The following is a 27112-nucleotide window of genomic DNA, read 5'->3' as shown; positions in this document are numbered from 1 at the left end:
GGAAAATATTGTGCCTAAGCAATACACTATATAGCTGTTTTTATTATAATTAGAACACCTGTGGAAGATCATACTAAGTAATTCCCCAAAATTGGAATCCTGCCAATTTTTATTCCTGGATGCAGCACTTTAATCAAAGCCCAACAACTATTTTGTATTTCTCTGCATAGATCAAAAAGTTGAGCTAAACTCAGTCATACCATGAAAGCAAATATTAAAAGGATATGCATCCTAGTCCTCAAAACATAACTTGGGAGTAAACTTGTTTTGATGTTTACCACCATGCAAATATGTTTAGTATAGCAGTATTAGACATTTATTAAAAGTAGGACACAAAAGTCTTCTTATTTCTTTCTCAATTTCAGGAAGGCAAAGAACAAATTTAACACACTTAATTTTTTTTCTTGAGTAAGTGTAGTCTTCAATTCAGATGATTACTGGTATTAAATAAAATTTTATGAAAGCCCTCTTATAAGCAATTTTATTCCTAACCATGATGGCTGACAATGACAAAAACAGAATGTATCTGAGATCAGTTTTTAAAAAATAACTTACAAAGCAGTGATATACACAGCACAAAACAGGTCGGATGGGAAGAAGGAAGCAGTTCTTGTGAAAGATAAAATGTAAACGTAAAAAAGATGGAATAAAAGTCCCTATTTCTTATTTCTACTTAAGATGTCATGTGATAATATTTTACAACGTCCTGCAGGTCTATATATGTATGTGCTCATATTTATGTCTCTGTAACACACACATACATACACCTATCCCTACATATACATACACAGATAATTGTTTGCAGTTCAGTCTTGGGCAGCTCTGATATGCCACATATTATAGCTGAAACCAGATCAAGACCCACTTTCTTCACAAAACAGGGAAGATGGTTGGAAAATAATGGTGGGTCCAAATGTGGCAGAAATCTTTTCTGTTAAACTGTACACAGGGATGAATATTTTTTCTTCTTTAGTAGCTCTCTGGAGAGGGCCAACTCAGTGCAGCCTTCACGAAGAAACTTGGTATTGGATCACACACTCATTGTCATGCTGGGGGAATACTGAAAAATAGGAATCCACATTTTAGCTACAACTCATTTACCAAGATACTAATAGTGAACATGAAATGCAAGTATCATGATTAATAATAATAACAACAACTTAACATATGACTACTACTCCTAATTTAATGTTAACAATTTAACATAATGTGATATGTATCTGGCTTGGCAATGAAGATAAGTGTTGTACCTTATTGTCTATAATTTTGCATGCCATATAATATTTGATTAAGCAAAATTGTGCTAGAAATCTCTGAATTCTGAAACCCCTTAAGTTTCTCATGATTTATGATAGGCATTAGTTTTGTTTTCTCCTGCTGCCTTTGTTGTGAAAATTGTGTGCAAATTGATGTGTATATATATTTGAATGTCTGTTAAAGTAATGTAATCTAAATTAGTATGTAAAATTTAAAGCAGAATATGTTTTTCTACTATTATAGCAGGAGTAGCAATCAGTCACCAACATGGTTTATTACCCTTCTCTTCCTTCCACTATAATATTAAAAATTGTAACATTTCCTAAGATCATCAAATTGCACAAGATTTCAGTCTAATAAACTATTGGGATCACATAACAATGGCGGGCAGGGGGAATTGGACAACCAAGTCCCTCCCTATGTCTTGATGACTGAAATGGTTTAGAGTTACTGATAATTTCTTGACTAAGTTACTGAAATTCCTTATCCAGTGTATACAGTTACACAGAATTTGCTGATTTCAGTATTTTAACTTCATCATTTCACTTTAGCAACTAATGAACTATTACAATAATTTTATGGTTATATCACTATGTTAAAAAAAATGTGATACTGTTTCAGAGGGAGATTCTTCAGTTAGATTAATATCAAGGTCTGACTGAAGAGCTAGCCATAGAAAAACTGCAGCAAAGTAAAAATGTAAAGAGCTTTCTTCCTCTCCTACTTCTTGTTTAACTGGCAATTTTAATATGAAAATCATACTGTACCAAAGCAATAACAGCAATAATTTCAATCAATTTTATTACAGTCACAGACCAGCAAAAACAGTAATAATTTATACAAAGTGATTACAAATATGATTCCATTAAATTGTACGCATTTTCTTGAATTGAAAAAGTTCTGCTAAAAGGGAATAATAATTTCATGGTAAGGAAGAAATATTTATTAATCACACAGGATGAAAATCTGATATTTTTATTATAAAGCCAGTTTTATCTAATCTGGAATGATAAACCTTAAATCCGAGTTATTACCATTGTATGTAACTTTTGTATTAGTGTTTTTCTCACTGTTAATTTATATCAAAAATATTTACTGGAAGTGAAATAAACATAAAATTATTTTTATATACATAAAAACATGTTAAGAATGTTTATAAACTATAAATTGATTTATATCACATTATTCTATTAGAATATAGAATAATGGTTTTAATTTGGTTTTAATTCAAGAAATTTGGTTTTAATTCAAGAATTTGAATGTCCTAATACAAACAGTAATAAGAAGATCAGATCTATCTGTAGCAGGTTGTTAGTTCTAACAACATTTAATTTCATTTAGAACAAAATTATTGATAGACTGATGGACAAATGTTATTTTATTTAGAATTAAATATGAATCAAATAACTCTTCAGAAAAATATATTTTAAAGAGTCTTAAAATAAGCATTGGCAAAAATTTATCTTAATAACAAAAGTTGGCCTAAACAAGTTAATTCTAAAAACTATTGCTCAGAATATTATTTCCATTTTATTTTTTGGAAACTACCTGATCATCATTATCCTTTCCATACACTAACTGGATCCATAGGCAAGACATAATTTATTATAGTTCGGTTCTGCTGCTTATTATGTCATATACATTTCTGATTCTTTTTCTGTCTTTATAACCTCAAATCAGGTAAATTTGTTCTAATGTACAACATAGAAATATATATCTCAGTTGTTCTTTTAAATTTATCCTAAGGATCAATTCAGGAAATGTTATGCAGAATATTTAGTCCAATGTTGGCTAAATGTTTTGTGGAAAAAGTTGTGGGGCTATCAATTATTTCAATATATAGAACAAAATATATTTTGAAATATATGAAATATATAGAAAAAGAAGAAGAAAGAGCTAATTTCAAACAAAACATCTTTCATACCGGTCCTCCTGTTTCAGTAAGATCTTAAGATGAAATGTAAATTAACAGAATACATTTGATATGACTAAAGTAGGTAACTGAATGTAAAATTATTACAATTATTGTTCTGTGAAATTATCGATTTCTATTTAGCAAAATTGAAATTAGTGCTTATTATAACATTGAGTATCATACTTATTTTTGTTAACAAAATAATAATACAAGTGACAACATAGGCAAAAAACAAACATATTTTTTCTTACATTGTCACTGTTATAGTTTTTATTTTTGTTTATTAATAATAGAAGAAATGGGGGAAAGAAATCTCAGTTTATCACTATTACATACTTCTTGGGCAGTATTTTATTTGCTATAGGTTCAAATTTGTTGAAACATCAGAATTAGCTTTCAATGCAGAAATATATGCAACATAGCCTCATGCTGAATGAAAACACTATTTTGATTCCATCTTTCACACTTCATACACACACAAATACAGACCTTTACACATATGAACAAAAAAGTGTGGGAGATAATATTAAACAACATTACAATGTCTATACTACAATAGACATATTAAGTAATGTTAAATTTTTCAAAATTCATACGCAATTGCCCCATCATTCTTCTATTTTTTTAAAATACTGAATTATATTTTTTCAATTAACACCTAACTGGTCTTAAGCTTAAATTTAGATGTTATACAATCCCTTGAACAAATTCTTCTTCTTCTTTACATTAAATGGAACTAAATTTATATTTTATTTATTCATTAAATTTATTTGCTACCCATCTCACCACAGGTGAGTGATGGCTTTCAACATAAAAGGCAATAAAACCATAATAATTAGATAATTCAAATAACAATTTATAACAACTTTATGTCCATTTACTGAGAAGTAAATCTTGTAGCACTCATTCACATGTTTTACAGTACTATATACCTAGTTTTTTATTTAAAAATACAAACTTACTGGCCATAAATACTGTACAAAAGTGATTTAAGAAGGTTGTGGAAGTTTTTAAAAAAGAGACTGGACAAGTACCTTCAAAGGATCATTTAATTAGTTTTCTTAACCACTATAGACCAAATTATCTTCCTGAATCCTTCTACCTCCATCATTCTGTGATGTTAATAAATATGTTCAGGGTTGTCTTACTATGATTCAGCATATAAAGCAAATGTATTGTGTATGTATCATTCCTAGTAATATTATAGGCCCATGATGGTGAACCTATGGCAGGCATGCCATAGGTGGCATGCATAGCCATATCGGTGGGCACGCCAGCTCAGCTCCGGCGTGCATGCACATGTCAGTCAGCTGATTTTTGGGCCTTCTGAGCCCACCAGAAGTAGGGAAACAGGCTGATTCCTGCTTCTGGAGGGCCTGGGGTGGGTGGGGAAAGCCTGTTTTTCTTTCTCACCTGGCTCCAGATCCTCTCTATGCATCTAGGAAGGGCGAAAACAGCCTTCCCCAGGCCCTCTGGAGGCCCAAAATGGTCCGTTTCCCAACTTCCGGTTGGACAGGAAGTGACTTTTTTGCTATTCCCAGCCTCCAGAGACTCCTAGACAGGCTCTGGAGGCTGGGGGAAGGAAAAAAGTCACTTCCTGTCCAACTGGAAGTTGGGAAACAGGCTGTTTCGGACCTCCAAGAGAATGGGGAAGGCTGTTTTCACTCTCCCCAGATGCATAGAGAGGATCTGGAGCCAGGTGAGAAAGAAAAATGGGCCTACCAAGCCATTGCGTGCCAGGAGCGGGGAAGGGGGGAAGGGTGGTTACATGCACGGGGCAGAGCCCATAGAATTATGGATGTGGGCACGCGTGCACACGAACCTCTCCCCCCAATCCTGGCACGCGATGGCAAAAAGGTTAGCCATCACTGCTATAGGCAATAGTAATGGAAACTGCAAAACAAACTTAACATAAGTGTTCATAACTTGATTTCTTTCCACATTAAACATACAGCCTTAATCTCTTACGGGTACAGGAATTCGTAAGTATTATTATACATGGCAACACCTAAAATGATGAGGTAGAGTTGTACATCCAGCAGAACAACCAGAATAAAAAATAGAGTACTTACACTTTCACTCTGAAAAGGATTTAGAAAGTTACCCCCCATTTCACCATCATCTCGAGGAGTCCCAGGCTGATTGCTCATACTCATATTACTTGGAGAATTCTATTTGGAAAACAAGACAAGAAAATTAAAAGCATAAATCATATGAAACTTTTTAAAAGCATCCCATGAGAGATACTTTTCTTTCACCCACAAGTACAATGCCCTCATTCTCAAGGATGAGAAAAACACATATCCCACAGGGATTATTTTATATTTCCCAATTTTTATAAATATACTGAGTGGGGAAGGGGTTCCCCTTGTACACCTGTATATATTATGTAAGGCTAGTTTCATGTCCATATTTTAATCTTGGCAAAAATCACAAAGTCATGGGCAGAGCTGATGATTTAGGGCCCCACTATACAGCACAAGAAGCACCAAACCTAAGAACTGTTCTGAAGCCAACCATGACATTTTCATTCCTCTTAGCATTGAAATGCTGGCAGATGTGCAGAGATTACATGAAACCAATCCATCATCTCTTAACTGATCAATCAGAGATTGCAAAAGTTGTATTCAATAGTTCTGAAAAAGTTTTTCAATCCTGAATAGCTGTTTCAATTTATCTTTCTTTTTCTGAAAATTGTATTGGGACAGAATGGGAAACAGGATTTTATTTACATTTTAAGGCTGTCCAATTATGATGATTCTAGATGCCCATTTGCATTTAAGTTAGACATACAATTCTTTGGGTGAGTCCCCTGAAGACTTCAACTGACCACACTCATTGCTCAGGTGATGATTTAGCAGAATTATCAAGCAGGATTGTACTTTGGGTTTCATAATGAAATCATGGCCCCTCCTCCCTGTAGCACCTTACATGAAATGCCTCGTCTTTTTTCTTTCTTAACTTTAACTTCCTTAACTTAAGAGTGAATAATAAGAAAGACAATTCAGTAAAATTGTTTGGGTCTTTACCAAAAAGAGAATGAGAATAGTGACTGTTTGGTGAATAGCTGCTTTGAAAAAAAACATGTTTCTCTCAAATCCATCATTTAAACAAATATTCTAATATGTACAATTGGAAAATCACTGAATCTTAGAGGTTAATTGATTGGATTGTTTATGATTAGTGATGAATTCAAGGATGCTGAAAAGTTTTGAATGTGGGACAGATTATTCATTGTATTAAGAATAGATTTTGGAAGAAAATGATGGTAGAATAAAAAATGTGAAAGGAATGAAAGTAAAAGTAAAAATGAATACAAGAACAGAAAGCAGGAGCCTGTATATAAAAAAATTAGAAGACAGATTAATTTCCCAAGAGAATGATGGAAAGAAGATGGAATCAGAGAGAATATGGAAACCAGGGTAAGAATAATTATATTACAGCATGTCACAGATATGTGTGGAATTATGCTTGAAAAGAGGATGTTTGGATGAGAAAAATTCACTTGAGAATGTTGCGTAAAATGAGAATGAGAGAAAGGGAATTGGAAATGGAAAAAAGAGAAGTTTTAAGTACAGAGTCAAAGACAGCAAGAGTAGTTTGAGATGAATAATGGAAGACAAAATGTTATCAGATGTTAACATTGTTTTGGAATACTGTAACGAGGACTAAGCAAGATACATGTAACAATGAATGGGATTAAAATAACAGTGATATGGAAGACAAAATGTATTAAAATGAATTTATACATGCCATAAGGATACTGAAAAATGCTACAGCTGCAGGTATAGATGCTTAACTGGAGAAGTGTTAAAACATGGATATGGCTTCCTCATGGAGTGGCTGTGTGACTTGTTGAATATCACATCATTATTATTTCATTACACAAAAGAAAAGATAGCAGGAACTGATGCAAAAACTATAGGGGATTTGTTTAAGTGTGCCTGAAGAAGCATATGGCAGAATTTGGATTTAAAGAGGTGATAATGAACAAATCTGCTAAAGAACTCTGTGTTTTTATTATGAGAAAGAGTGGCTTACAGACCAGATTTTTGCTTTTCAGCAAGTCATTGAGAATGTATGAACGTGAGAAAGAAATTTCACTGTATGTTTGTTGATTTAAAGAATGTTATATAAAGTTGCTGGTCTCTGTGAGTTAAAAATAAACGCTTTGGCTCCGCTTCGTGAAGAAGCAGCTATGATTTAGCTGCTAACTCCCTAGTCTGTAAGCTGTCAGGACATCGTAAATCTGAGTCCAACAGCTGGATTCTTTCCTTCGGGTAAAGGAGGAAAGTTGAGCAATTAGGTTTGAGGTAGAGATGCCCTAATAAGCTTTTAAAGCTTGTGGGAAGTTCTCCTTCTATAACCTGATAAGCTCCTGGCTAGGAGAGGCATTTGCCTTTATGGTGAACAAACGAAGCGTCCAATTTCCATGACAGAAATTGTTTTAATGATGGATTGGAACGTGGACGGAGCAGAAACTGGCGTTCTAGCACCTGTGTGCCCCTGAGGATTTATTTGCTGCGAAGATAGGAGAGAAGAAAGCAAATGGCGGTTTTGTGGAATGTGTGTTCTGAAAACGAAAGTAGAAATGCTTATTAACGTCTAGTGTTGAAATAGAAGAAAGAAGATACACAGAAATATACTGACTAAACGGAAGATATGAGAATTTTATGATTTATATTTTTTCTTTTTCTTTGGGATTATACTGATTTAGAAGAAAGATTTTTTGAAATTTTTTCTTTTCTAAATATTTTTTCTTTTCTATTGACCTGTTATTAAGTTATATTTAAAAAAAAAAAAAGGCTTTTAAGCAAATAGTGCTAAAAGTGTGTTGAAAAAGAAGATATATAGGAAGATACTGACTAATTGGAAGAAATGAGAATCTTATGATTTATATTTTTTCTTCTTCCTTGGGATTATAGTGACTTAGAAGATAAGTTGTTTGAAACTTTCTTTTATAATTTTTTGCTTTCTTTTCTTGGTCTATTATTGTTATCCCTTTTTAAAATGGCTTTTAAGCAAATAGTGCCAAAAGTTATTAAAACTTTGAAATTTCTTCAGCTCAGATTCAAAAATTAAAAGAAGAAATCAAAAGGAAGTAAGAAATTTTTACAGGAGTTTTGGAGAGTCACTTTTAGAAATAGATCAAAATTTGATGAAATAGAGAAAGAGATGTTGGATTTCAAGGAAGTGGTGGAAGAGCAGAAGAGGAAATGAAAATGGTAAAGGATGCAATTGCAAATATTAAGTTCTTGTATTCAGATGCAGGATGATCTTGCAGAATTTAATAAAGCTAATTTAGAGCTGCAAAGGAAAATAGAAGAAATTCAAAAAGATAAAAATAATTGGAACTTAGATAATAAGATGGAAGATATAAAGGCAAAGGTAGATAGGGCAGATGAAGAAAGAGTAATATTACAATATAGATTAATGGAATATGCTATAAGGGTGAGGGGGTTGAAACAAAATAGGAAGGAAAATTTAAAGGAGATTTTACGCAAGCCTTTGCACAGATAAAGGGTGTGGAGCCAGAAGATTTTGAGATTAATATTGAAAGAATTTATCGTGTTAATTCTTGGTGGGCAAGACAAAATAGAGTACCTAGGGATGTGGTTATTTATTTTACAACTAAAAGGTTAGGTATGAAATTTTGCAAGCCTTTTATAAAATAAATTTCAGATATTGGGACAAGATATAAAATGATGAAGGAAATTCCTCCTAAAATGTTAAGAAACAGAAGAGAATTTGCTTTTTTGGTGGATGAGCTTAAGAAATATCAGATACATTTTAGATGGGAAGTCCCAATGGGTTTGTCAGTGAATTTTAGAGGTAGAAAGTATTTTCTTAATTCTGTTATGAAAGCGAGACATTTTTATATTAATGTTTTAAAGAGTGGGAATCCTTTGTTGTTAGATGCTAAGTTAACTGGTTTGGAAATGATGGAAAATAGAATGGGAGAGGGGAGGAATGTTTAAGATGTGAATAGGATGATTATGGTTAATTTTTGGAATTGATCTGTTTAGGATATAAATTATAGGATTTGTGTTATTTGCTATTTGTATGGTATAAATCTATAGGATGATATTACTCAATTGTGAAGGTTGAAAAGTGAAATTTATGAATTTAGATAATGTGGATGTGATGATTTTAATTGTTTACTGTTATATTGTGGATGTAGTCTAAATGATTATTTGTTTGATATTTGATTGATGGAGTAGTATTGGAAGATTGAATATTAAATCTTATGACAATTGAAGAAATATATAAGTGATGAAAACTTGAATTTGAGAAGCTGGATTGTAATTTAAGAAATGGATTTATGAAATCTGAAGGAATATACAAGTGGGCGGGAAAAAAAATTTGAACTTTAGAAGATGGACTAATTTTTAAAATGGACTATAAGACTATAAGAAGAATGGACATTAAATGTTATGGCAATTGAAGAAATATATAAGTGATAAAAATTTGAGTTCGAGAAGATGGACTGTAATTTGAGAAATGGACTTATGAAATTTGAAGGAATATATAAGTGGGAAAAGAAAAAAATTGAATCTGAGAAGATGGATTAATTTTAAAAAATGGACTGTAAGAAGAAGCAATATGTGAAGTTGGTATTGTTTCTTCCCCCTTTTTTTTATTATTATATTTATTATTCTTTCCTATCTTTTTTATTTTTATTGTGAGGGGATCTATAGTTTTAAATTTTTTTTAAGGTGGGAGGTTATGTATATTTTGTATACTTTAGCTTGTGATTGTTGGTGATAATACCCGGTATTTGCTCCGGGAAGTCTGGGGGAAGGGGAAGGGGAGGGGGGGGAAGGGGGAAAAAATGAATCAACAAGTGATACATGGGCTGATTATTAATGTACAGTAATTTTTGAAGACATGAAATTAAAAAATTTAAAATGATATTGGGGATGCTCGACTGCCATTTTGGGAAGAAAAGGAGAGAGGAGTAGAAGGAGGGAAGAAAGTAGATAGGAAAGTGTAGAGAAGGAGAAGGGGAATAAGAGGGTTAGATAGGGTGGAAGAAGGGAGGAGTGGAGAAGGAGGAGAGGAAGTAGTAAAGTGAAGGGGATGAAGGATGGGAAAGTAGTAGAGGGTAGAGAGGGAAGTTGTGTAGAAAGGAAGTGGCAGTCAGGCAGGCCTGAATTAGTAATAAATAAAAATTAATGATTAATGATGGATAATAGTTTGTACATAAATATGATGTTGAAAAATGGAAATTAAAAAAAAATTATTTATAAAAAAAAAGAATGTTATAAAGTAAATATGCTTAAATTATGAAATGTTTTTCATAAATATTGATTGGATGTTGATTGCTGAAAATGATAAGAGCAGTATATAAAGGAAGTAAGGCATTTGTGAAAATAAATTGAATGCTTAATACATAGTTTAACACTGCAGGGAGTGAGAGTGTCTCCTTGTTTGTTTGTTTAATAAATGTGCAAGAAATGCTTGTGATAGCAAAGATGTTTGGCTGGGTGCAGAAATATATACTTTTGCATGCAGGCACATAGTATAATTGACTGAATACAGAAATGTGATAATGGAACTGTACATGGATGTGCAGGAAGTAAGAAAGACATATCCAATAAGTATAGTGAAGAGTTTAGGCCTAAAACTAATTTTAACAGTTTTCTTCTTTTTATATTATGCTTTTAATTTCTTTGACTATCTCTTACTTCTGTTCTGCATTGTGCCGTTTTCCTGGAAGGGAATAGGGTGATGAATATGTATGCAGGAATTATCTTTGACAAGATCAACTATGAACTTTATGAAGAAGAAAAAAAAAGGACAAACTATAGCCAGAGTCACCCATAGTTTAAGGAGGAAACCCTTATAAGTCAAGGAAAACCACTTGGAAAAATGGGAATATTTTAATTTATACCTGTTTTTAGAAAGAAGGCCGATATCTACATTTCTATGGTTTGAGACACAAATGTAGCAATAAAACTCAGCCACTTTAATGAAAATTAGGTTTTAGTTCATGAGCCACAGATAGAAACAATGTACATATTCAGATTTCTGTTGTTAGGAAAACTGGGATATCTTCAAAATCAGCATAACCATTTTCATTTTAAAATAGATATTTTAACAGTCCTTTTGCTTAGAGGAAAAGCAATGTTAAAAATAAAATGGATACTTACTTTGGAGATACTGTCCATATCTCCTGAGCCTTGAATTAAAAAAGAAACCTCAGTTTAATTAATTCAATTTAAACAGTGCATTCAGTTAAATCTTAAAACATCTTTCACTTTGCCGCACTGATGATTTTAGATTTAGAGGTCTCAGAAGTTCTCATGTCTGAGATCCTAGTTCTTTTTCAGATTGCTTTCTGAAGAATTGAAATACATACATACATAAATAAATAAAGACATGTTTAGAAATCCTAATCTAAGAAGTTGCAATAGGAATAATGCTCTACATACAAAACTACATAAAGAATAGGCGTTATGTAATTTAATTTCACTTTGCGGTTGCACTGATGGTTCTATCTCAAATAGTATTGTTCAAATAATGTTTGTATGCCTTTTCCACTGATGGTAGCATGCCTGCTATAACAATTTTTTTTTATTTTTTTATTTTGTCGCAACAGTATATATAAGCATAAGCATGAAATAACTATATGACATATAAGCATATACATAAGTATAAACATGAAATAATTATACGAGTTGGAAACAATCAAGGAGAACATTAGGACAGGAACGGTAGGCACTCTGGTGCTCTTATAATTATTTATATGCTGCCTACTCAAAGAAATCAGGAGATCTTATAATAGTTCCATTAAACATATCCATAAAAGTTATAAATGCTAAATCATTAAGTATTTTTAAAAGGCTGCTGCATGCCTCCACTTAAACTCAATTCCTAAAATGTCTGTGAAAGAGGATGGCTAATGGATAAAAGGATGGAGGTTAGCCTGACTTAACACAATGAACTATTCCAAAGTGAGATGGCTCCTGCTGAGAAAGCCATTTTCCGGTTTTCCAATTCCCTGATCACTTTCAGGATGGGCAGCTGCAGCTTTCTGTCCTAGCTCTAGTCCTATATTCTTTCCAAAGAAGGTGGTAAACTAAGGATCAATTTCTTGAACTGAAATCTATTGCCAACCAAAGCAGCTCTCATGAAATAGATGCATTATAGCAGGAGTGTTCATTGAGGGCTGCATCAGGATTGTGTTTAATTTTGGGTGGTGTGGGGGGCATGACCAGAGTGGACATGGCCAGTTTGACATCACTCGCTCAGTTTTCAGCTGTGATGGCCTCCTGTAGCCTTCTGCCTTCAAAAATAAAACCAGGTCTGAGCACTACTTTCACTGGCAGAGGCACCATGAGCCGGTCTTTTGCTGATTCCAGGGCAGCCCCACGGGCGAGTCTAAATATCCTGAGGGCCAGATCCAGCCCATGGACCTTCAGTTTGACATCCCTGCTTTAAAATTCCTACCTAGCAGAAGACATGAATCCAAAAGAACCCACACACTACACAGTAGCTCTTTCTGCTAGAGTGCAATAAATGAAATTTCCATAGAACCAATGGGTTTTTGTACGAATAGTAACTCAACCTCAGCTTTTTGTCCCATTCAATCTGTCAAAGCCTCCAAGCACTGCTCAGGATTTACACAGCCTCTCTAATATGATCTGGGTTTGAGATATAAAGCTGAGTATCATCAGCATATTAAATACACTGCACCCCAAACCAACAGATCTTTCTTGGCGATTTCATGTTGATGTTAAATAAGAAGGAAAAGAGGCCCATGCCCTAGAGCATCACACACTTGACTGGTCCAGGCTGAGCCCCTTTTTCAAAAACATTGATTGGAATTGCCTGCAGAACCATCACTTACAGCATCCCAAATATCCAGCCCTCACAAGGTTACCATAGTTGATGGCTGTTGAAGCCAACAGGATGAGGAAAAACACACCAATTTCTTCCCTTCTCAATATGTGCAAAACATAACATATAAAGCAGACAGAATAAAATCTATAAATTAAAAGATGTCCCTTTCACGATCATCTGACTTTTTTTTCTAATTTAAGGAGCTCATCTTTATTTGTAATTTCTAACTACTGACAAAATTTGAGAAAGCAATGAAACAGTTCAATATGATATATATTTAAAACTGGATACATTACCTAGCACAGGATTTAAAAAGGCAAATTATATCCTTACCTAGTGATCCATTCATATGATGTGAATCCATTCCACTTAATCCACCCATTGGACCATCTGACCCTGGTCCCATTGGAAACTGCAAAAAGGGCAAATACATCATATTCCAAGAATGTTAATAAATAATTTGTAACAAAGAGAAATACAACTCACAGGACATAATAAATAAATAGATTAAGAAAACGTCCATGATTAGAAATAGACAGACAGACAGACAGACAGACAGACAGACAGACAGACAGACAGACAGACAGAAAGAAAGACGATAAGAACATACAATTATTAAAATTTTGGATTTAGGGAGTCAGGCATAAATTCAAATTATGTATTTATTTTGGTTATTTACATTAGGTCTGTTGGCTCCAGGAGGTACTGCATTCATTAAAGTGTACATGTTATCTCCAGAGTTGGTTGAATCTGAAAACAAAAATGCCAAGTACTTTCAATGAAATCATGAAAACAATTAACTGTTATTTTTAAGGAAAGACATTCCAGTACTGCTTTCCAACTGATTATTAACATTCCATGAATCAAATATAAGATACTTCACAAGATCTACAGCCACCAATAATAGACATTTATTACAAAGTAATAACTATAGATTAGAATCTATAGTTTCTATAAGGGCACAAAGGTTTTCCTAATGAGTCATGATTAAGTACTTTATTTTACTTAGGAAAGAGCAATGACATTGTGAGGTAAGATTTGAACTTTCAAAATGATCATGAAGTACAAGTAGTCCTCAACTTATAACAGTTTAGTGACCATTTAAAGTTACAATGGCACTGAAAAATGACTTATCACAATTTTCCACAGTTATGACTTTTGCAGCATCCCCATGATTATGTGATCAAATTCAGATGATTGGCAACTGGTTCATATTTATGACCATGCTGTGTCCCAAGGTCATGTGATCACCTTTTGCGACCTTCTGACAAGCAAAGTCAATCGGGAAGCAGATTCACTTAACAACCCTGGTTACTAACTTATCAACTGCAGTGATCCACTTAACAACTGTGGCAAAACTTACTTAACAAACAAAATTTTGTTTTTGTTTGTCTCACCTAACAATAAAAATTTTGGGCTTAATTGTGGTTGTAAATTGAGGATTACCTGTATTCCGTTAAGTAACAGAATTTGTTGGATTAATGGCAAAGAGGTCCTTGTTGGATTGTAGGTAATATGTGTACCATTTTATTTATGAAGTACAAAAAGGTGCAGAGCAACAATAAGAATATAGGATGCTTTTTTAAAGTTTTGTTTGGTAAAGTCTCAGAGTATTATATTTAAACTTTTAAATATATACTTCTATTAAAAAAGAAATTCATCTATTTTTTGCGCCAAAAGCAGAAAATGAGACAAATACCATGTTTATCCGAAAAAAACAAACAAAAAAACCCCATAGCTTATTTATTTATTTTATCCAAATAATGTAACTTTAATAAACTGTCATTTTAGGTTAGATATGACTATGAAGGGAGCCAGTTTGGGATAATGGTTAAGGCACTATGCTAAGAACCAGAAGACCATGTGTTCTAATACCACCTTAGGTGCAAAGCCAAACGGGTAACTCTGGGCAGTCATGCTCTCTGAGCCCTAGGAAAGAGGCAATGGCACTTCTGAAATCTTGCCAAGAAAACTGCAAGAACTAGTCCAGATTGTCAGAAGTTAACGCTACTTGAATTCAGTTCAACTTTTGTAAGTACACTTTTCTTTTCAGGGAATTATTTTAAATTCAGAGTGATCATCCTCCCCGCCCCCGATAAATACAGTAGCAACAAAGTATTGCCAGCATTTTTGTTTTATATTATTATGTATGAGAGAAATGGTCCCAGAGTGAGGACACTATAATAAGGCATTCTGAAAATGTAAACGAGATCAAGGAAATTACACATTATTTCGTAACTTTGCATTAATGCCATTTTTAGGCAAACATGGTAATTAAATAATGTAGGTTAATTTCACATTATATTTGAAAATATTTTTGAAGATTTATGCAGTAAAATGTTGCTATTCCCTATGATACAGAAAGCCATAACAATTTGTGTTCATTATGGGGAAAATTAAGGAATTATCTTCCAGATTGAGAGAATGACTGATATAACTTTGGCAGTTTCCTATAAGTAATATTGTGTGTTCTATTCATGTAAACTAAGGATATCTAGACTCTATTAAGTTCTGTAAGGATATACAGTGTTTGAGAATTCTGGCAATGGCTATTGAAATGTTAAGCAAATGTTAAACTATTGCTGTGACAAACGTTGCCATTTCATTCCCCCATTAAAGTTATCTACCTGCCGGACTAGGCATGATGGGTGTTCCAGGTGGTCCTCCACCTCCTGGTGGACCCTTAAAAAAAGAAAGGCAAATCAGTAACATGAACACACCTGCACACACACACACAAATATTGTATAAGCAACATAAATTAAAAGATTTAATTAAACCATAGCTATTCTATATATCTATCATTTATCATTTCATTTTCCAAATAGTAACCTGTAGGTATAATGCAGGGGTGAAATCTAAAAATTTTCCCTACCGGTTCTGTGGGCGTGGCTTAATTGGTGGGCGTGGCTTCATGGTTCGATGACTGGGTGGGCGTGGCCAATAACAATAAATAATAAAAATAATAAAGTATACAAAACAATAAGAGGTACCAAAAACCAACTTTCACACTGCACACACACAACACAACACAACTGACTCACACACAATGTAAAAGCAGCTGCACTTCACCCAAAATGGCCCCTGCAACAAGCAGGAACCTCACACCGCCACAAAAAGCTCAAAAACCAACTTTCACACTTTACACACACACAACACAACACAACACAACTGACTCACACACAATGTAAAAGCAGCTGCACGTCACCCAAAATGGCCCCTGCAACAAGCAGGAACCTCACACAGCCACAAAAAGCTCAAAAACCAACTTTCACACTTTACACACACACAACACAACACAACTGACTCTTTCACACACACACACAAAATGCCACATACAGCTTTGTGAGATTTTGTGTGGTTTGTGTAGTTAGAGTGAAACACTAGAAACACACCAAATCTCAGAACGCTGCACAAATATTTTATTTTATTTATATTTTTTAGATCAGCGGTCTCCAACCTTAGTAACTTTAAGGTTTGTGGACTTTCCTCAGCCAGGAAAGCAGGCAGATTCAGTTGCTGACTGAGGAAATAGATTACAGGCAGGCAGATTCAGTTGCTAGCTGATGCAACTGCTGTAAAGCATGGTTTTCCCAGCCCGAAAGGAGCAGTTAATTAGGTAAGTGCCTTATCGCAGCCCAGAACCTCTTAAAAGGAGGTTTTCTACAAGCGCTTCAGCTGAAGAGCTTGTAGAAAAGATGTTTTTTAAGGTTCTGGTGATGAGGAACTCAGCTGGGATTACCAGAGGAGCCTTTTAAAACTTTTTTTTTTACAACCTCTTCAGCCGAAGAGGTTGTTAAAAAAAAGAGTTTAAAGGATTTTGATGATCCCAGCTGAGCTGCGGGATCATCAAGGGCTTTTTTTTTACTTTTAAAGGCATGTTTTCGGCTGAAGAAAAACTGCTTTTAAAAGTTTAAAAAAACAACCTCTGATGATGGCGCGGCTCAGCAGAGGCAGGGGGCGGGGAAAGTGATTTTTGCTACCTGTTCTCCGAACCACCCGCCACCATCACTACCAGATCGGGTGAGCCGGTCTGAACCGGGAGCATTTTACCCCTGGTATAATGTCACTCAAAGATTTGGTTTTTTCAGCAAGAAAACCTAAATAGCTCAGAAAAATACAATTATTCAGCTAATATATATTTTACCACCAGATCATCTCAAATTCATAGTTGTTCCTTAGTCTGATTCAGGTGGAATAGACCTATGTAGTATCTTCCTCATGAGAAAACTTGTCAACTTACACAATCAATGAAAGTTTCAAAACTGGCTTTGATAAGCAGGGTTTGGATGGATGACAGGATAGAGATATAAATAAAGCACATTCTAATTGGAAAGACTTGAGGCTTCAGCCCATGGGTACTTTTCTCTTTAGTTAGTTCTGATCTTCCATAAAATCTAACAAAATTCTTTCAAAAGAACTTTGCCAGCATTTCTCTTTATCATCCTTCTCCAATTTTAAATATATACCTTTCCTATTAACCCTTTACCTTTAAGCCTGCTCTAATTTTCTATTTATCTTTCCCCCCCCAACTTTTATATAATTGAGCCTATATTTTTGAACTTCTGTTTTTTCCTGTTCAGCACATAGCTATTTTGGTTTTTGTAACCAAAGCAAGTATTAAAAAATTAGTATATAATCAATATACAGTGGTGACTCGGTACTCATTGTTAATTGATTCTGGGAGGTGCACTTAATACCAAACAAAATTTTCCAATAAGGAATAATGTATTAGTCATGAGGTAACTGACATCAGCATTGAGTACCAAACAAACAAGTATCAGAACAAAATATTTGCATCAAAATGCATTGAGTACCAAATTCAATGAGTTTCAAGCATTCAAGTACGGAGGTTCCACTGTACTAGAAATACATGGCAGACATAATTGATGTTTTTGTGCTTTTTTCTCAGCAATTGAACATTTTAAACTGAACAGAATGATGTATGCACACTGATGAGCACTGCACACATAATGTACAAACACACATACTTACTACATAATTCCCAGGTGAAGCAGAAGAGTACGGTATCTATAAGACAGTAAGACAACAAAAATATTCTTTTCAGTTCATATAGAATAACAAGGTTTTTATAAATATTATTTTATTATTTTACAGTTAGTTTTTACAGAAAAGAAAGAATATACCCAGTTTTTCAATTAATTAATTCTATTAAGAAAGGGAATGGTAACATCAAATCAAAATCAGTCATATGGAATTACAGGTAGTCCTCACTTAAAGTCCGTTCGTTCAGCTAACTGTTAAAATTATGATATCATTGACCAGTCCCCTAAACACCCCTGTGGTCAGGTGAACAAAGTTCAGGCCCACTAAGACTCAGCCACATTTCAATTAACTTTAGGCCACTTCCCTACCTGCTGGGTGAAACTACTGAATTGGCCATTTTATCCCGCCTTTTTTGGGACACCTGGGACTTCTCTCATGCCTGCTCAGGGTCTCTATTCACACACTAACCAGGGTCTTCAAGCTAGGTCTTTCTTTTGCACTGCTACAGCTGGGGCCATCTTTTGTGTGCCAGTGAAAACTCCTGAGTGAGGCACAAACAGTATGAATGGAAGTCCTGAACAAAGTGTAAGAGAAGTTCAGCTGCACCAGCATGAAAGACGACAGTGCAAAAGAAGGACTCAACCAGTACAGTACTGGTGCACCTAACTGGGAGGTAGGTGCAGCTACCTTCTGGCAGTTAAACAGATAGCCAAAAGGTACAGATGGGGTAGAGATAGGCAGGTGGGGGGAGTTCAAGAGGAGGCAGTCCCTTACCTTACTGAGACTTGGGGCTGGGAGGGTTCAAGCTGGGAATGGCTTGGATCGGGTGGGGTCCTCGCCTAATTACTTGTGGGATTCAGTTAATGATGGCAATGGGGACTGCCGTCACTAAGCGATGCAATCTCACAATATTGTACTTTACAGATGCATTGCTTTGCAACAGAAATTCTGGTCCCAATTACCGTCGTTAACCAAGGACTACCTGTAGAAAGAACATTTTTTACAATTAGTTTTACCCTAAGTTTACATATAGAATTTCATAGGAAAATAAAATTTTAAAAAATCAATTATAAACAAAACAATAAATTTGATCTGATTGTGCAATTATTAATATGTTAGGTACACAATCAGGTACACAAATAATTAAACTACCATATTATCTAAAGACCTCTGAAATAAGAGTAATCTTTACTAACGGCAAGTACTAAAAAGACCTTTCAGGATTATAAAAACTAACATTACCATTAACCAGACAGTTACTATGTGCAAAAACTGTTAAAACAAGCACGTTTTGATTAATTTATTTTCACTTGTTTTTAACAGGACAATGCTTCATATAAATGTTTACTCACAGAATTGGCATTTGTAGGGTTTGGCCAAGGTCTACTACCTCCTGGACCCCTAAAATAAAGATCAAATTTCAGTTTAAATAAGCAATAAAGCTTATTTAACTATAACTATTATTAACTATTTAATAAGCATAAACCAAGTTCATTAGGTTGTTACTGATATTTTTTTAAAAAAGCAATTACTGAAGAAAACAAAAAAGCACAGTTGATACTGATTCCGTTTATATTTATAATTTAAATTTAAATTATAGTTTAAATTTATAATTTAAAATAAGAACTTTATACAGATTAGTATTGTAACTGCAATCAACAGACATGCCTAGAAATATTGTATGGAGGTATCTTATATAATATTCTGACAAGAAGAAGTAAATATCGTCTAAGGTATTTCTAAAATAGTCTATCCAGTATTTTAGGTAGCATCACTCTCTACCATATCTGTCTTGACTTGACCAAATCTGAGTTGTTGTATGTTCTTTATAAATCCAGTAAATCTACACTAATTATTTTAGTTACAGTGTTCGTATCTTATTGGTATACTTTTGAATGAGAGCTGTGCTTACAAATTTGTGAACCCTTTTAAATGTTCAATATTTCTACATAAGTAACAACAAAAACACAATCTGTTCTCCATACCTCCTAAAACTAGATACAGAGAACCAAATTAAACTAATGGACCAAAAATATTGCACTTGTTCATTGCTTTATTGCTTTAGATCCAACTATATTGCATAACCATCAATCTATTTCCAGCCTTGTGAAAAAGTGGTGGGATGGCAATTGCAAAGAAACTTAGAGATAGTACTACCTTACCCTTTTCAGTAAGGATTCAGGCCTGGGCAATGGACCAGAATTACACTGGTAATTCTTACATCAAGGTATGGATGGGAAGAGCATGATAGTATTAGTCTTGATGGATTTGCTGAGGACCTTCAATATGATCAATCTTGCCATATTTTGGGTCTGTTTACTTAGACACCATTCAACAGTGATTCCACTCCTTCCAGAACTGATAGTTCCAATCATACATAGGAGAAGTTGCCAAACCTAGGACAGTCTTAAACGGTGTCTACAAGTCTGACTCTTCCCCACTTGACCATTTGGGTTAAAATATCATCAATACACTGTTGACATGCAGCTTGGTGGAAGACTTGAGGCTATAAGGATTTAGATGGTTAAAAAAAACCAGATTCAGATTTAATTCTAACAAGACTGAATGACTGCTGGTTTGGAGGCCATCATCTTTAGCTCTTTGTAGTCTGTACTCCCCAGAAACAGCTGGTATGTAATTCTGGGGTTTTCTTGGATTTTCATCTTTTGCTGAAACAGCAGATGAAAGCTTTAGCCAGGACTTTTCCCTAATTTCATTCAGGTATTCCTGGAATATAAGACACAGGCAAGGTCACGTGCCCTTGTCACACGTTTGGACTACTGTAATGCATTTTATTACGGGACTGTCCTTAAAAACCATCAAGAAACTGCAGTTAATACAGAATTGTAGTCGCCCACATACTAACTGAAAATATATGGTACGGTACGTAAACCAATATTGTAGAGCTGAATTGCTGGTATTTGCTTTCAAAATATATATCCAGATACTAGGTATCAAAGTTGAAGCCCTACATGGCTTGGACCCTCATTATCTATAAAATTACTTACTTCAAATAGTAACATATTGCACACCAAATATGTGACTGCCAAGAATGCTTGTTGAGAAAGCACACTCTTCATAAGAGGAGAGGGGGGAACTTGGAGGTGAACATCTCTGCAAAACCCTACTGTGGAACACCACTTTGAGACTTAATATCTGCACTCTCAATCTTAACATTTAGCAAACTTCTGAAAACCAAGTTGTTCATAAGATATTTGAGATAGTAAAGTGTGTTGTCACACTGCTGCTAAATTATGTCATAATTTATATGCAATGGATTACTATGACACTATTTTATTACACTGAATGTGTAATAATACTGTTTCAAAGATACTAGTCTATACCACTTAAGAGTCATATGACTGAAGCAGTGTAAAAATTCAAAATAATTTAAAAAATAAAACAAAAAAACATTAAAAATTCTTTTAAAAATCAATTAGAGCTTTACATACACAAAATCTCTAAAAATATATTCTCTCACTTATGCCATGTAGGTTTTTTTTTCTTGCTGGATGCATCATACTATTGATAAAATCCTTTATTTGCAAAACTAAAAGAAAACTTTGCTAACATTTGCAGTTCTTTCACCTGAATGAAAATTAGTTCCCATTACACTGTTATGAAATAATCAGTTCTGGTAGCTAAGGAATAAGGCTAGAACTTGGGAAAGTTCTAGTTCTGCTTTAGGCACAAAACAAGTTGGGTGACCCATCATTCTCTCTGAGCCTTAGAAAGCAGGCATGGCAAACCACTTCCTAAATCTTGCCCAAAAAAAAGATTAGGGATTTGTCCAGGCAGTTACCAGGAGTCAACACTGACTCAAAGGGACCAAAAAAAGAGAAAAGTTGTGAACGCTATGTGGTTGAAATATTTTTCACATTATTCGACTTCCATCAAAAGTTAATGTATTTTAAGAAAATCTCTGAAAAATCTTTCTTCAATTTTAACGCCTAAGTATTAATCTTGGCCGTAAAACCATCTTTTATTTCTTAGTATTATAGAAAGGAAGGATTAAATCTACCTTGAGAGATTAGCATGTTCTCAGTTTATAGGTGTCTAAAAGCTCGAAGGGACTGAAAAAGGTATTTCACAATACATATGGTGGATCCTAAGAAGCCAAGCAATAATATAGTCTGACATTTTAAGCGTATTTGAAATCTTCACCTGATGTCTTGCTGCTGATGAAATAAAACCCTATGAACTTGTTAGCTTCTAATATATTGAGCATTAAAAGGAGGTTTCATATAACGCCAGATAAAATGGATATGCAAACCTATTTTATTTCAAAATGTTTTGAATATGACATGTTGCAAAACATTCTACATCTGAGCTATTTCAAGTATTTTCTGAAAGCTTGTTGAGTTGCCAAAATCATGAAGCTCCCAGATCATTTCAAGAAATCTTTAGGCTCAGAATATCCTGCCCACTCCACCAGTTAAAGAACAAAGTCCTGTTGGCATACTGATATGTTGTCATTATTGTTTGCCATTTAATCGATACATGTTTGTGTGTCTTTATTTTAAATGCGCTTACATCCCTGTCACTACTTTTAACTGAAGACAACTTCCTTATTGTGTGTTAGTGCAATTTACATTACTTACATGTTCATTCCTGGCATTCCAGGGCCACCTAAAGCATTCAGTGGGGGTCTCATTGCTCCTCCATAGTTCTGCAATGATAACCAAGGGTCAGACTACCACAAAACAAAAAAACAAAACCAAAGAGGAGGGGGAAAAAAAAGGACAGCAGGTTAATGACTTCCCTACACATCTGCTAATTGGATCGGCCACTGTCATTCATTGTTAGGTTTTTAACTGTTCAATTTATCAACAAATATTATTTCTATACTCCCTCGGATTTAAAAAACAAACCTATTTAGCGTTTTCTTCTGACCTTATTATCTTATCAAAGGAAGTAAACACATTTAATTGATTAATGAAGATTATACCATTTACAGTATAATAGCTAGCACAATTATCAGTGAAGGGCAGGTTTTGCCATTCATGAATGCTGACTGAATATTCTAATATTAAGGGACTGGGTGATTTTTAAAACTAAGCTCTTAAGAATAAGCTGTTGTAATCAATAATAGATTTATTAACTTTAGCAATAGACATATGTACTTATACTATGTAAGAAGACTTATATTTTTACTTAAAAGCATTTTACAGCAATGGACTGTTCAATAAACAGGGAAAACACACATAAATGTTAAAGTTCTAGCTGTGCTGTATTTATATACAAAGATGCACTTTCAATTTAACTATCACATCACCAACACAAACTGGATTCTAATTATTTAAAATACTATACTCTTCACAGATCTGTCCATAATTATAGCTTAGTCACCTTAAAGGAAATATATAAGGTTAATTTAGTGACTGTTATACATAAATTTTAGTTTTGGGAACTATAATTAGTCTAGATTGTCTAAAACCATAGTTCTCATTTCAGTTTCTGGAAGAAAACAATTTTGATAGTTCCACTATTAGAAATTTTAGTCATCACAATTTTATCTGATTAAAACAAATCTGAGGAAAAAGGTTATAAATATAAGTTTTCACAGAATGCTGCGGCTTTGATAGTTTATTTTAAAATTGCTGTTTTAAATTCTGTTGGCTGAATTTTGATCCTCTTCACAAATTAAGAGCAAGGTGAAATGGGAAAAATATTTTTAAAAATGAAAATCTGAGAGATTTTGGCCAATGTGACTTAAAACAAGTATAGAGCCTTAAGAAGGTTCAACATCTGTTAGGTAAACACCTGCCTAGCATGGAAAGGGAATGAGAAGGAAATAATAAGAGTTACGGTAATCTTTGTGGCATTTGCTTCCTGACCTGTCCTACCTCAAAGGGATCTACAAAGGAAAATCTGTAAAATTATCCATTTGACGTCTTTCATGTTTTTTTCTTTTTCTAGAAAGTATTTTGCATTTATTGGAGGGAATATCTGTAATATAATATTGCAGTGTGATGTAATATTAACCAAACAAATATTGGAAGCCTGATGCTTTATTTAATGTTAGGCAACTTTAATTAAGATGAGGTAAATTAATTTGTATATTTTAACCATATGTAATTTCAACTAAATGTGATTAAAACATTTAAAAAATATTTTACAAAGAACAAATGGATGTAATATAGTAAGTTATTGGCAGAATTCTATTACAAGTATATTGCCAAATTTGCTCCCAATATCAAACGCACAATGCTTCTGTATGTTCTTATCAATTTATCAATCATAAAAGTAATATATAAATGGGTTATATATGTAAAGAAGCTTTATTTACTTATAAGTTTATAACTTCTGGATGGCTTATAAGTGTACATGAACAAATATAACAGATAATTCTAAAATTGTGTAACATTCTAAAGCAATATTAAAATTAAATGTTCAGGCTTTAAACACCAAAATTGTATAAAGTTCTGACAGTTTTTAAGGCGCTGTATTTTAACAGCAATGTATCTTTGATTTCAAGTAGCGGAATATATGTACTTTAAGAATACATCTCTTTGTTTCTCTTTCTCTCATAGGAAATTATGATAAATGTGATCATATGTAAGACAATTAGAGCAATATACCTGCGGGCCTAGTGGGACCATTCCCCTAGGTGGAGTCATCCTCTGCATTGGTCCTCCCATATTTGGATGACCTATAAGATTCATGAAAAAAAAAGTAGAAATACAATTTTAATTGTTTGATCAGACTGATTCAGATTATAAATGCATTTTAATCAGAGTGAAAATTTGTCTTTTCTATGGTTAAAATATTTTGTAAAAAGTGTGTCAAATACAAACTCAATCAAGTTATTTTTCTTCCATTCAGATTCAGAGAGAATTCCTCTTCAAAGATGATGTCTCCTATTCCTCTCATTTGGGTTTGCTTAAAAACGTAGGATTTCCTCCCCCCAAACTTTAATTAAACTGCCAATTTAATAAATTTAGGAGAATAGTACTTAGGGAAAGCATTTATCCCTGCAACTCATATTGGTGATAGACAGATGACATTTCTTTTTGTTTACGTAAAGTACATTTAGATATAGTAATGCTGCACAACATAAATTGAAGAGTTGTTCAATATGAATTTTGTCAACTAAATATACCATTTTGTACAATAGGCTAAATAATGTGCAGCAGCAGGATGTATTTTAAATTATTTAAAACCTTTAATAAGAAAAAGGCTAATAAATCTCTTTAGGTTAAAAGGATCTTTAAGATAATCCTGCCGCCCCACAATCAACATTTTACAAACATGAAAATCTATGATCTTGCATGATTCGGTGAAGACAGGAAAACAAACTTTGTGGGTCCCATCTGCTAAAAAGTTCAATCTAATGGGAATTAGATGATGTGTCTTTTCTGCTGTGGCTCCTGCTCTTTGAAACATCATTCCCCCCCACCCCCCAGGTGAAGTCAATCCCATCCCTGTTAGCCTTTTGAAAGGACCTGCCACCTTGTGGATCCCATGGGAGGCTGCAAGATGGTTGTATTTTGCTGAGATGGTTGTTGTTGTTGTCTGCAAGTCTGCTTTTTATTTATTATCATGTTTATTGTTTTAAGTTTTTAATGGTTGCACATTGTTTTAATTGTTAGTTGTTCACCACCCAGAGTCATGTCCAGTAAGATAGGTGGCTATATAAGTTAGCTAAATAAATAAAACACGAATTGTTCCCTTTTATATTTAGATCATGAGAACAGCATGAATGCATTTCTTACAAAATTCTGGAAGCTGTTCCAATGTATTAACAAATGGAAGTTTGATGATAAAACTGTTATTTATTCAGTTATTTCTATTGATAATATTTCTATTGATAATTTACCTTGCTGCCGTGTTGGATCCATCCCACTAGGTAATAATGGCTGACTTCCTGGGACACCTCCTAGTGCCTATTAAAAAGTTTTCAGAGAAATTTTCTACTTGAATATCATACTTAAACAAGTTTTTAAAAGACACACAATCTATTTTCATTTTTAAAAACTCTATAATTTCACCCTAAAAGAATGGGAATCCAAAATTACCTTCTTTTACAACTAATTCCAATTTATTTTGTATATTATTTTCCCATAAAATCAAATTTAAATGTATGGTATTATAAAGACAGTAATTTATATAAAAAATTTGTTTACCTGCTGTAATAGCTTTACTTACGATATCCTCATACAATAAACATTATGTCAAATATCTACATCATAAATGCTTTTTAAGACCTGCTGTTTTCAAAAATGGGTAAAAGTTTGCCTTTCCCAGGTAAATGTTCCTTTGCATCCTGCAATGTACTGATTAAAAAACTATTACCTGATTGGGTATCCTTAAAGGTGGCCTTGGGCCTCCTGGATATCGAGGAGACATGAAAGGCTACAAAACAAGGGAAAAAATGCAATAAAAATAGAGATACAAACCTAATTCAAAAGTAAACCACATACTGCTTTAACTACATGATCATCTTTATTTATGATCAAAATACATTCTTCGCTAATGGTGATCTTGATCTGGTAACCTCTGAAGGCCTCGAAAGCCTTCTATTTATTTTCTATCATCACTCTGTACATAACTGTCTGCATATTTTTGCCAAAGTCAGAAATTTTCCTAAACAAGTCGATATATACCAGCTGTTACATATCACACTTTCTCTTCTAACCCAGGAATTGTCCAGAGGCTATTCAGAAATTGGGCAATTTTAAGAGCCTGAAAACTAGCCTCTGGGAACATTCATTCTGGTTAAGCCATGTTAAGTGTCCAAAACCAGGAATAAAGTCATTCAATTTTCACAGCTCTTTCATCAAATGGCTGCTTTGTTGTTCAACTCAAACATGTACATACTGTTACCCTGTTTTCCCCAAAATAAGACATCCCCTGATAATAAGCCCAATTGGGCTTTTGAACACATGGCAATAAGGCCAAGCGCTTATTTCAGGGTTCAAAAAAATATAAGACAGGGTCTTATTTCTGGGGAAACACAGTAATAAAACTAATTCACTTTAGTTTACACTGCATTTGTGGTCATTTGTAGCATCCCACAATCATGTGACTGTGATTTAAAATCAGCATTTAACTTCTGACTTTTGGCAAAATTGGTACATAGTAAAACA

At 33.8% G+C, this 27112-nt stretch overlaps 1 protein-coding gene across 9 annotated transcripts in view; it reads right to left on the bottom strand.

Annotated features, from left to right (window-relative positions):
- Window positions 1-511: 511 nt before the first annotated feature.
- Window positions 512-27112, bottom strand: part of SSBP2 (single stranded DNA binding protein 2) — a 155710-nt gene continuing 129109 nt past the window's right edge. For all 9 annotated transcript variants that reach the window (XM_058168839.1, XM_058168836.1, XM_058168840.1 and 6 more), the window contains 12 exons: window positions 26319-26378; window positions 25843-25909; window positions 24605-24675; window positions 22625-22692; window positions 19376-19424; window positions 18012-18047; window positions 15646-15700; window positions 13698-13768; window positions 13352-13430; window positions 11326-11354; window positions 5245-5343; window positions 512-1060 (listed from right to left, as the gene is read on the bottom strand). In XM_058168839.1, the coding sequence (XP_058024822.1) occupies window positions 1031-1060; window positions 5245-5343; window positions 11326-11354; window positions 13352-13430; window positions 13698-13768; window positions 15646-15700; window positions 18012-18047; window positions 19376-19424; window positions 22625-22692; window positions 24605-24675; window positions 25843-25909; window positions 26319-26378 (714 nt within the window). In that variant the 3' untranslated portion in view covers window positions 512-1030. The remainder of the gene's footprint in view (window positions 1061-5244; window positions 5344-11325; window positions 11355-13351; window positions 13431-13697; window positions 13769-15645; window positions 15701-18011; window positions 18048-19375; window positions 19425-22624; window positions 22693-24604; window positions 24676-25842; window positions 25910-26318; window positions 26379-27112) is intronic.

The sequence above is a fragment of the Ahaetulla prasina genome, chromosome 2, assembly GCF_028640845.1.
Source record: "Ahaetulla prasina isolate Xishuangbanna chromosome 2, ASM2864084v1, whole genome shotgun sequence".
Lineage (NCBI taxonomy): Eukaryota > Metazoa > Chordata > Lepidosauria > Squamata > Colubridae > Ahaetulla > Ahaetulla prasina.
The sequence above is the reverse complement of the archived record's forward strand: the minus strand, read 5'-3'. Positions and strand labels throughout refer to the sequence as shown.